The sequence below is a fragment of the Cuculus canorus genome, chromosome 1 (genome assembly GCF_017976375.1).
Source record: "Cuculus canorus isolate bCucCan1 chromosome 1, bCucCan1.pri, whole genome shotgun sequence".
NCBI classification, from domain to species: domain Eukaryota; kingdom Metazoa; phylum Chordata; class Aves; order Cuculiformes; family Cuculidae; genus Cuculus; species Cuculus canorus.
Genome location: NC_071401.1, coordinates 163311307 through 163324074, shown reverse-complemented (window position 1 = coordinate 163324074; position 12768 = coordinate 163311307). Strand labels below are relative to the sequence as shown.

General features: G+C 39.7%; 1 protein-coding gene across 1 annotated transcript in view; it reads left to right on the top strand.

Moving 5' to 3' along the window:
- Window positions 1-10475, top strand: part of LIN7A (lin-7 homolog A, crumbs cell polarity complex component) — a 54742-nt gene extending 44267 nt beyond the window's left edge. Inside the window, exons 5-6 of the mRNA XM_054080142.1 lie at window positions 4205-4417; window positions 6449-10475. Coding sequence (XP_053936117.1) covers window positions 4205-4417 — 213 coding nt within the window. The 3' untranslated portion in view covers window positions 6449-10475. The remainder of the gene's footprint in view (window positions 1-4204; window positions 4418-6448) is intronic.
- Window positions 10476-12768: the final 2293 nt, after the last annotated feature.

Below are 12768 nucleotides of genomic sequence, written 5' to 3'. Positions count from 1 at the left end.
AAAGGTCTAAATTTAACATTGTTCACTAGGACTAGTTCACTCTGTGCTTCTCTCAATTTAGCTGGAGAAAAGCAAATAATATGCAGTATGTACAATACAACAGACGGCTCAGCGGTGGAACACGATATGAAAATGAAATATCTGTAACATGTTTGTGCTCAAATGTTGGTGGTTATCCAACTTTATAGTTATCAACATAAAATTAGAGCTGTGTGTTCAGAATCCAGATTTGTTATCCCAGCATGACTGGTATGATTGTTCCTTGAGCTATTTCACCGGATGTTAAAAATGTGTTTTCTCATTATGCTGGGCCTTTTGTTACACCCGTTTGTCCCACACCCCCTAAAAGTAAAGGAAATTGAAAGCAGTAAGCCCTGCAGACAGCTCAGCAGAGGCACTTGCTGGTGGCCGTTCATATCTGGCAGAGATTCTGCGTTTGTCAGATACCTGGTGTGAGTCAGATATAGAAGGGGATTCAAAATAGATTTAGAATGACTAATTTCTCACCCAAGCATTTGCTTACAGATACCTATTAGAAATATTATTCTCAGTTTCTCAACTTGTGGAGTAACAATCAGATTCTCTTTTTTTGTCTGCAAGAGAGTGGGATTTTTTTCTTTTATATTTATGACAAGTCTGTGAGCCTGGATACAGTTGGGGTTTCCTCACACCATATCTGCAGCTCTTTCAACTGTACTTATCTCTACAGTATTTTGCATCCCTTTTTTGATTCAATCTGCCAGTGCAGTAAGGCAAATACAGATGTAAGTATATACAAATGCATGTAATCAAAAATTACATATTAAATAAAGATATAAAACCAAAAAAATTAATCCCATGTTTGGTGGGTGGTTCTAAAGTAACCTAAGTGTCAGATCCTCGTAATGTCCCAACCAGTGTAGTCCAGTCAGCAAAATCCCTCATACAGGCATGACAGATACCAGTGGGAGTCATTGGCCAGTGCAGCCTCAGAAGTTTGCAGGGATGGAAGAAATCAAACAGCGAAACAACTTCCTTTGGTGGTTTAAGCTCTTTTCCCTGCTCCAAGTGGCTCTTCTATTTAAGTTGTGCACCTACAACTCTTTGGTTATGGTTCACAGCTTTAGGCTTAATTCTATATCATTACTATTCAAGTCAATGGGAGTTTTCCATTGACCTAGATAGCAACAAAGTCAAACCCTTCATTTCTAATTAGAAAATGCTGGCTGTAAACTGGAAGAACAAGACCAGAGGCAAATGTGAAAGAGAACAGGCAATTATGAATTAAATACAGGTTACTAAGTTGTATGAAGTATTAAATTTTGTTCTGTTATTATTATTTTATTATTATTATTATTATTATTATTATTATTATTAAGTCTCTAAAGTGTGTCCAGAGAAGAGCAACGAAACTGGTGAAGGGGCTGGAGAACAAGTCTTACGAGGAGCGGCTGAAGGAGCTGGGGTTGTTTATCCTAGAGAAGAGGAGGCTGAGAGGAGACCTTATTACTCTCTGTAACTACCTGAAAGGAGGTTGTGGAGAGGAGGGAGCTGGCCTTTTCTCCCAAAGGACAGGGGACAAGACAAGGGGGAATGGCCTCAAGCTCTGCCAGGGGAGGTTCAGACTGGACATCAGAAAAAAAATTTTCACAGCATGGGTCATTGGGCACTGGCAGAGGCTGCCCAGGGAGGGAGTGAAGTCACTACCCCTGGAGGTATTTAAAAGACGGGTTGATGAGGTGCTCAAGGGCATGGTTTAGTGGTTGATAGGAATGGTTGGACTCGATGATCCTGGAGGTCTTTTCCAACCTAGTGAGTCTGTGATTATTCTCCTAAAAAAGAAATACAATCAAAATTGCTTATTGGTGTCAGTTAGAATCATCCAACTCATTGAAAGCAAATTAATATTTTAGCTACTTCATGTAGCTTGGGATTTTGTTCATAGCCTGTTATAAGTTCATACCATTCTACAGCAAGACTCATCACAACAGTGTCGCTTCCTCTGAATGCCCATACCGCATCGCACTAACCACAAGTCACAAGCAGAAAATGAAATGCAAAACAATGCCAAGTTTTATATAGTTCCTTGCAGGATGAGAAATGTGTTTAAAAAAGCCGGTATCACCACCTCACGAAGCAGTGAGTTATAGAAGATACCTAACTATCAGCAGTGTGATCGCCTCTTCTAATACTAAGTGGTTATGGGGTAGGGGGCACGGAGAAAAGGTTTTAATTTGTTTCTGTGACTTGTTCATTAAAGCAGTTTCTCAAAACACGCTGTGCATCTATAGATTTTTATCTTAGCTCTCTTTGGAGCAATAGATACATTCACTGTTTTTTATCCAAGAACAGTTTCCTCTCTTTCAAGTCTTTCTAAGGAAACTCTTTTATCTCCAAATTACTTTTGGTAGCAGTGGTTGTACAGCAGATTTATCCCAATCACAATTTCAGACTACTCTGGACATCACTGATGATGAATTGTCTTGAAGATCTTGGAATAGGAGACTGACTGGACAGATTTCATTAACATACAGTTCAAAAACATGAAGTCATTTCTCTCTGTCAACAATCAAATGTATATTTATTTCAAGGTTTCCTCTTTTTCTGGTAATCATTGCAGCACCTGAAATGACATTCAACATTTCTCTAGGTTACATTATTATTTTTGAAGCATCTTAACATTTCCATAGAAAATCCTGAGTCCAGTCAGTTGACCCAGCCATGAAATAATTATTTGGAAAAATACATTGAAGGATATTTAATAGGAAATGGGAAGATAACTAGCAAGGTGGTAAGTCTGAGTCGTGTTGCTTATATTAGGTATGTATATGTGTACTGTGCCTGCTTTTTGAAACCTCGAAATCATTATATCTAGCTCATAGTGTGCCACAGCAGAAGTAGTTCTTATTCTTACACAATGCTATTCAGTCAAGTAGGAGAGATGAAAATAGAAAGAATTTTCTTCAGACAGTTGCTATAACGATGCTAAATTATTCTTTTAGCATCAATTGAACTTCAAATATTTTGAATGCTGCTGTTTCTCTTTGGAGGTCTGTGAGTATAGTTTCATTTAAACAGTGTGGTGTACATAAGACTTTTAAAACACAGCATGTAGTAAAACTTTGATTTATATTATGTGGGAAGAAAATTACTTATTTTTTGGATGGTCTAAAATGCATGTAAAGAGCACAGTTGCACGGCCTATTTTTTCTGTGCAGAGATAATTTTTTTTCGTTGAAATATACGGTTGGACTCAATGATCCAAGAAGTCTTTTCCAACCTGGTGATTCTATGATTCTGTATCTTATAACACACGTGGGCAGTCATACACCATTCAGAAATTTCTCCCTTTCTCTTAAGGTGTGGGACAATCCCCACATGCCTGAAAAAGCACTCTGGTCAGTCTATTTAATGGTAGAAATTAAATACTCCTCACAGCTGAATCACCTCCCCCTTTTGGAGATTTACTGTTTCAAACTATGTTAGCTTAGAATTCAGAGCTTGAACCCCTTTGGGAATACTTTTGATTTCACAGTAGATATCATTTTACTGTAAACCGTTTTCCAGAAGGGGAGGGGAAATATATATTCCTGCAGCAAGAACTTACAGTGTTTCAGTTGTTAATGTTTGATTGCTTACAACTGACCACATAAAGACTAGTTTATTTCCAATAGAGAACCCACGTCATATAAATGTTAAACATATGAGCAATGCCATTAAGTCTCTAAGATGCCAGTTTTCCCTGGGAGCAGCAGGCTCAGTGCCTGCTTCATCACCACATGATGTTCCCTGCAGGATCTGAACACAGCCAGGGTGTAAGAAAGGAACTGTAATTTAATTTCTTTCTTTCTTACCAACATCTAAATATTTATTTTTGTACCTTGCAAACAGATTGTTTGGGGTTTTACTGTGGGATTTGAGGTGTTTAACGTTATTTTTGTTTGCATAAAGTTTGTTGAGTACTTCACCTCCTTTTCACACAGACCAGAAATTAGATTTACAATGCAACCTAAAACAAAATTGGGTTACTTAAAATACAAAAATTAACACGTTCCCAGTAGTGCACAAATCTTACTTAACTCAGCACTTTCCCTTAATGGTCCCTTGAAAAATGTAAGGTGTGGAAACTTCCTAAAACCACAACAGCCTTTCTGTATGAAAAAGAGGAGAGAGTTCTAGATCAAAGCAGCATTTTTGTTATTGTATCTATTCTCTCTGCTCCCAGAGCGTGGAAGGAGAGCACCATGAGAAGGCGGTGGAGCTACTGAAGGCGGCTAAGGACAGCGTCAAGCTGGTGGTACGCTACACTCCCAAGGTGCTGGAGGAGATGGAGGCTCGCTTCGAAAAACTAAGAACAGCTCGGCGCCGGCAACAGCAGCAATTGCTCATTCAGCAGCAGCAACAGCAGCAAACTACACAGCAAAACCATATGTCGTAGGTGAGAGGATTCATTGGTCTTCCCTAAAGCCCACTGATGGCACCCCGCCTGGGCCAGTGGCTCCTGCGCTCTGGGGGTCCATCAGGGCACGACCAGGCACCAGGACCTGTCCCAGCCCCAGCCTGGAGTGGGGCAGCCTGGGAGCACTGGGACAGCTCCAGCACTGGGTGTTGGGCACCTTCTTGGGAACAGGGACAGGCTGAGATGTGGCCTGTGGGTAGAACTGGCTTGGTGGATCCTGTGGCAAGCCAGGGCAAGGCTGTGGGAACTGGAGACTGGCCCTGGTGCAGGGTCACTGGGGCAGAGGCTGACATGGGGTCCTGGGTTGTCAGTAGGGTGGGGGCAGCCCAAGGCTGGAGAGTCTTGAGGCTGGACGTGACCTCAGGGCTGCATCAAGCACTTACTGCAGTAAGGATGATGACAACCCATTCTTTGGTATATTTCCACATGTCTAATCCCAGTAAAAGTGCATTTCGAAAATAGATGAAAGGCCTTAAAAAAACGCACCTCTAATATTGTGTTCAATTCTTACTACAAGAAGGATGTGGAGGCTCTGGAGCATGTCCAGAGAAGAGCAACAAAGCTGGTGAGGGGGCTGGAGAACAAGTCTTACAAGGAGCGGCTGAGAGAGCTGGGGTTGTTTAGCCTCAAGAAGAGGAGGCTGAGGGGAGACCTTATTACTCTCTGTAACTACCTGAAAGGAGGTTGTAGAGTGAAGGGAGCTGGCCTCTTCTCCCAAGTGACAGGGACAGGACAAGGGGGAATGGCCTCAAGCTGTGCCAGGGGAGGTTCAGACTGGATATCAGGAAAAAAATTTCACAGCGAGGGTCATTGGGCACTGGCAGAGGCTGCCCAGGGAGGTGGTGGAGCCCCCATCCCTGGAGGTATTTAAAAGATGGGTTGATGAGGTGCTCAGGGGCATGGTTTAGTGGTTGATAGGAGTGGTTGGACTCGATGATCCAAGAGGTCTTTTCAACCTGGTGATTCTGTGAAATTCTGGAGCCATTTTCTGACTGATAGCCCAGAGATCAATAGCTACTATGCAGCTCCGGCTTATCTGCAAGTAAGGCTGTATAGGAAGTCTATGGTTCCTGGGAACAGTTTTTAATTAAAAAAACAGAGCATTTACGACAAGTAAGAATATCTTACCAGATTTAGACACAATTTAATGTGTTTGCAACTAGGCTTTTGCCAGTCTGCAACAGAATGCCAAGATTTGTTGTTGGTACACGAAGAAAAGTGTTCCTAGTCCCTAACCTGCTACAAGGAACTCAAACTTCACTCTGTGGTTCCTCTGCAGAGAACCTACAAGTGCTTAATTCTCATCTCCAGTTTGGTAGGAAGTATTTTATTCACTCTTGACTGATACTCAGTATTACAACAGCTTCCAAGAGGCTTGCAAGTTTCCCAGTGTAGTCAAAACACATGGCAAGTGAGGTATGGAGATTCTCCATACATGCAGGTTTTTCTGAAATCTTTGTCAGTTTGTGATATGAATACATTTATGTCCAAATGACTTCCATTCCAATCCTCTACATCTCATACCAGCTGTTCCCAAACAGGATGTTTGTACTAGTAAGAGTCTACAAGTGGCTCAGAAAGTCCCCAGATGGTCAGGAACTGAAGCTCCCTGTGACAATTTCATTGGTATTAATGTTGACAGCGACCTCTGTTGATATTGGGGGGAGAACACTGACTTTGTAGACCTCCTGTCCTGTGACCAACAGAATTCCAGCTTTCTTGATGCAAACAAGGTCTCTTAATGGGATCTAAATCCCATCTCAGGGCCTTAAATCAGACAGGAGATATAAGCACTGGTATTTGGTGAGGTAAGTTTTGGGTTTCTGTGTAAAGCAGTTCCATTGCAGGAGACAAACATACAAATAGCACAGTCTCACATGAAGTTTTTCATTTTTTCAGTTACCTAAATATTTTCATGAGCCAGTAAGGTAAAGGCAGGCAGTGACAGCCAGTAACTTAAGTCCAGAATTCCTTGTGCTTGCTCTGAGACATTTGTTTCTTTAATTCTAGGTTATTCTCAAGAAAAAAAAAGCCTCGATCAAGAGTTCAGTAATCAAGCAACCAGAGCTGTACTTCAGTATTCCAGCAAAAGGAAACAACTACAGGAACATGAAACAGAATTCATCTGGAGAATGTGCAGTACAAGGATAATGTAGTTAAGCCAGCTGTAGGGAAGGTACCTTCATGATAAGGCTTTCCAGCATATGGTAGTCACAGACACATAGTAATTCTGTGACTCTGTTCTTAATGAGAGCAGTATGATAAGTAAACCCTACAAAGCAGAGAAGTTCAGAGCTTCCAAATAATTGTGTTTGATCTAATCTTGCACTCCTTACTCTGACAAATTGGCCAGCTGGCTTTCTCTAGTCACTGAAAGTTTAGTTTTTAAGGAGATCAAGATTGGCTGCTTTTGGGGCCGGAATCTTTCTCTACAATTCTCTCCAGAAATGAACAGCTACATCAGTTCAAAATTTTGCCACAGACATCAAACTCATACATTACACTTCATAACCACTTTGTACTATAGAGCTGTTTTAACCTAACTTCCTATTTATAATTTTCAATTTTCCCTCTGGAAATAGCAATTTACTATATTTATAAAGTATTCCGTTTGTAGAAGCAATTGGCTTTTTACTCTTGGTGTTTCCATATATTTTATTATACATCAACAGAGTGAGAAAGTTTTAGGTCAATTTTAATTTTATTAGTAGTAAAGTTAGGGAATCCTAGAACTGTATTTTTAAACGTAGGTATTGCTTGTATCTATTATAGTTACTATTGAGAAATCTATAACTGGATATATTATATATTTATTCCATAAAATATATATTGTCTGAATGTACCTGTTAGAGAAGTAGGGTCTTTGCTTAGCATGTATTGCAAATGTAGTAAGCTAATGTTAGCAAAAGACCAAGCTTTGTTTGGCAGATATTACTGTGATAGCATAATCTCAGCTTTTTCTGTATTCTTTAATTTATTTCCAGTCTAATGTTAATATATTTTAGAGAGGAGGAAATATAAGGTGTTCTTTTTTTCTTTTAAGACTTGCACATTATCATTTAAATCAACTTGAAGTTGGAGTTCTGACTTCTTTTTTTTTCAATCAAACCAAATTGGAATGTGCAAACAAAATTTATAAGTAAGTTTGTAAGTTTACGTGTCTGCTTTTCCAAAGAAACTAGTCAAAGCTGGAAGGCTATAAATGTCATCTACTTCGAAGAAAATAAGAAAATTGAGGCCCCAAATTCTAAAAAGTAATAATTTTCAGCATGCTTTCTATGCTTCATCAGAAATGACTGGGTGAGAAAAGGAGCTTAGGAAAGAACCTTACAGTCCCCGCATGTTGAAAATTCCATCTGATGTCAGTGGAAGTTTAGTAATGTGAAGGAATGTAGAAATGGTCTGAACCAGTGTTTTGGTTGTTAACTTGGGACAAAGTCAGAAGCAATTAGCATTTTGAAGGATCTATTCTCAAACACAGAGAGGCAAAACAAAATAGGGGAAATTGGCAATATCATAGCATACGTTAGAAACCAGATGCAGGCTAGCCGACAGTCTTGACAGTGTTTGATAAATGTAAGTAGCCATTGAAAGGAAATCACTGTATTTTTAAAACCAAACAGCATGAATTCATTCAGAGAAGCCTCATTTTATACAGAGAAGTAATTCTATCCAATGGTCGTTGGTAATAATATCAATTAAGACAGTGAAGATTGAGAACTACCAGAACTAAAGATTATATATATTGTATTGTGCTCTGCACGGTGTCTTTTTATACTTAATAAAGTTGTATGTACCTATTTTAAAACTGTATTCTCAAATAGACACTGCTATTAATATTGACGGTATATAAATTGTAATTATGATTGCGTATAACTGTTCTGTATCTCATCACTATGGTTTGAATTACACTGGTATCTGCATTTTCAGAGACTGGGTACTCAGATTTAGTCAGCCCACTGTACTGCATTTTTCCAAACTGCCTCTCCACCTCCTCCCCTCCTCTTCCTCCAAAAATTTAGTTTTGATGGAGCGGAATGTGCTGATTAATAACTTTCAATAATAGAATGTCATTCATAGAGAGAAGCATATAAATTCATTTTCATATATTATTATTCAATAAACACTAAAATTAACATTCTAGTCTTTGCCAACATTTAACAATAAGATGAAAGAAGAATGTAAGTAAAATACAGCTGTCAGTGAATTTGAAGTGGAAGCAGAAAGAAACAACTTTTTAAGAATCATCTTTCATGCCCCTTACTGATCAATAAAACATGTCTTGTTGATCACAGATTAATCTGCGTCCCTAAACCTATCATCTGCATTTACTTGTAGACAGTCTTTTCATTTGTGATTTAAATGCCTTTGGTCTTGATGCAGTAAGACGCTTCCACACATGCATTGCTGCACTGGGACATAAAAGAAGTACAGTGAGAAAAATACTTGCCACACACAGATCTGCAGTTACTTGTGCATCTTATTTTAATTGATTGGTCTCCTGGCATTTCCTTTTTTGCTACAGTGAATTGATACTTCTTCAGTCAACTTAGTCAGTTTTATTGCTCGCATTTACCCTTGGTGCTCCTCGTGTTTCTTGGCACCATCAGCAAACTGACGTAGAAGATCCAAAAATTCTTTTCTGTCTCTTTATTACAATAACCAAAGTGGTGCGGTGTGGTTTTTACAGGCACTTGCATCTTGTTCGATTACGTCAAAGATCCAGATGTAAGATCTAGTAATAGAGGCTCAGGGTTGGTGGCATTTACTTACTGAAGTTGGTGGATCTGCTGTGCCAGCCATAGTTTTTCTGTTTGCGACATCTGATCTGATTGGAATTTTATAGTAGAGTGAAAGATTTCATAGCCCTTGATAAAGCAAAAAGTTCACAGGTTGCATTTTCCTCTTTTCTTTCTCCAGTGACAAATCATAGATGAAAGGTCAATGAATGTCCATGAGTGGAAGAAATTGCATAAAAATCTACCTGCCGTTCCCTGTGAATAATACTGCAGACCTCTTAGTTCCATACATCTTAACTTCTATATTTATTTATCACAGGCAAGCTTCCAGTCTACTTGGGAACCTCTGGGAAATGTTGCAAAAGGCTCAAAATTACATGCCACATTTGCAGGAGGAGAAACTGTTTATTCATCTAATAATTGTAGGGATTTTAGAGTTTAAATTAAATAAAGATCTCAAGAGCAAATAAGGCTCCTAGGATAAAAAAATGCTAAACAAGATGAGTGGTTTTTTCTGTGTTTGAAATAATACTGGATTTTAAGCATACTATCAGCTTTTAAAATAGTTATTATGCTCATAGAAAATGTATTTGATTTCAGGATGAGACATTGTTTCAGAAAGTAGCAATTCATTCTGAATCCTTCTGAAAGTGAGATAATAAAACCCACCAAATAATCTCCTAATACAGAACTGTGTCTGGAAGAGCTAGGGGGATCTTCCTGAATATAAGCAGAGGATTAGCAACTAAAAGTAGTACTGTCCCCGTATAAGCATTAGTGAGACCATTTCTGCATCCAGCATTCAATAAAACAAAACAAGTTTCAGACCCAGAGAGTATTCTGGGACAATTTGCAAGAATTCTGCCTGCTGCCGTATTTGTCTGATGGGAAATACAGCCCATTGTGCTTATCCATGTGAAGGTCAGGATGAGTTAAGGATGTGTGCAAACAGCCTGGCAGGTAGACCCAAGCTCACCCTGCTCGTCCGTAAAGCAAATGTAGTCTTGCACTCCGAACCAGCAAAAAGATTTAGATACATGTTTGATGGGTTCATTGCCTGTACCTTCAGCTGTCTAAAAGCAAGCTGCGGGGCTTACACTGATTGCTTCCATGGTGGGACTCTAACAGAGAGTTAGAGGTATCTCTAGAATGTGATTTATTCCACCTGGCTCAGACATCTATCTTAGAACAGGGTAAGGTATCCCATAGAATCACAAAATCACAGAATGGTTTTGGTTGGAAGGAACCTTAAAGATCATTTAGATCCAGCCCTGCTGTAATGGATGGGGGCACCTTTCACTAGATTGGACTGCTCAAAGCCTCATCCAAGCTGGCCTTGGAACACCTCCAAGCAGGGAGCTATGAGAACAGCCACGGACTAAACAGCCTAAATTACTAACTTGAAGCAAGTAATGTCTTTTGTGGTTTTTTGCTGCTTCACTTATACACAGCTTCCTAATAAATAACTAAATATCCAGCCACCGCTGTTTGAATTCCCTAGTCTAGAATCTCTACCCACACAGCTCAGATGACTAATAGACCTTGCACGTGGTTTGTTTCTTAAGGACGCTGCTGTTGCTACAGACATCTGCTCTGAAACAGTCTCGGAAATTTAAGAGCTCAGCACTGGTGTCGTTAGTGAGATGCTTCGGTTGTGGTATATACAGGACCAGACTGCAACGAGCTTCAGTCTGTGAATGCTAATAGCAGAAGTCGATACTGCCACCCGAAACACTGGGCTGGTGTTACAGTAGCTGCAGCCAAAAAGATGAACAACGGATTCTGTCTTTTGGTGACAGAGATGCACAAAAAAGAAAACCGTCAAACTCCCAACATACAAATTTGTGATACCAAAAGTCATAGCAAAACTTGACCAGTTCTGAAATCTAGAAGCCTGCAGATATCAAGGATTAAGTAAAAGGATTAGGAAAGCTGAAGATGCCTATAAGGAGCAGCCAAAATCCAAGAGAAAAAAATCCCATAGGCATTTAATCTCTGATCTGCTTTTAATTTATTTTCTTACAGACAGTTTCACTCTTATCAACTCATCTGACCAAAAGGGAAACATTTAATTCGGCAATTGCAGTTTCATCAAAACCATGAAGAGCTGACAGCGTGGATTAATACCTCTTCCCTTCCTTTCTTCCTCTGTCTCAGGCTTGGATGAAGCTAGGTTCTGTCTGCAAAAAGGTGACACCCAAACATATCCCAGCACTAGGGAGAGTTTCTTCATTAGTCTTCATGGAGTTCCTCCCCACCTGCACTTCTCAGTATGTTTACTCAAAGTGGGTTTGTTTTATAGACTCTCAAACTTGTGTTTATTTCAAGGAAAACTGGGTGTTAAGCCTGAAGCTATAAATCTTGCTTAACCTTTTCATTTTGACATTCTAAACCAGACCAACTCTTGTGCTTGTAATAATCGAGCTGGGAGCCTGGGATTAGCTTTTAAACTGGTCCAATTGAAAACTGTATCCCAGGAGCCACTTTCTTTAACATATCTGTTGAAATGAAAGAAATACGAACAACAAACACGAAGTATAATTTTTGAAGTACAGATAGTTGCCAGTGCACAGCTACAGAAAGGGGAACGTACTTAGGATTTTTCACACATGCATGAAAACTTCTCCAGGAATATAGTATATTGTTTTTCATAGTTATTTTTCTATGTTGGGAGGACAAGCCAGTTCTCTAGTAGCAGGTTTTGGTTGTAAGAATAAGGCAAGATGCCTAGTTAAAATGAGAAACTGTGTGAGAAGAATCCTGTGTATCATAAGGTGGCCGTGAACAATTCAGTGGATGAGTCTACCTTAGGTGAGAGTAACAGAGATACTGCTCCCACTGATCTTCTCTTTCCTTTCCCAAGTCTACTATCTAATCCTACCATGTTTTTTAGCCCCCAGTTTCCTTTTGACTAGAATCTAAACATCACCACAAAGCTTTTCCAGTTCTCCCACTGCAGTATGCCACTCCCCTTTCCTATTGAATTTCCTCTTGTCTCAGCAGTGACACTTCTTGTCCACATGCTATCTCCTCAGCCAGCTGTGGCATTTAGGCTTTGTTAGGTCCACCTCCTGAATCGCTCTTCTACTTCACTTGCATTCTATATCCATTAGCTGCCCTCTCATGGCCACCATAGTCAGCTGTCTTGCTTGCCGTGCAAAAAAGTAATTTAATTACTCTTGAGGAATACAGGGGAAAAAAATAATTTGAGGCAGTAGAAAAATGGTAAGCAATTACTGTAAAAAATTTTCAGAGTACCCGAAGAATTTCCCCTCCTCTTTCCTGAGTTAGCTTCTTTTCGTCAGGTGGTGATTTTCACCTTCATTTAGTTCCTGGCTGACAAAGCACAGTGTGGTGACACTGATTGTGAAGCAGCCATACGCCCTCCTCTATATGGCTGAAACAACAGATTTTTGTCTGGAACTAATGCACGTCTACTTGTATATCAGTTCCTAAAAGCGCCTGCTTGAGGGCACTGCACAGTGAATCCATACACGTGCAATAGGTCAGAGTTCCTGTGCACAACATTTGAGCTGTACAGATGAAAATCCGGCATATCTGAAGCACAGATCCATGTCTATCTGGGATTCC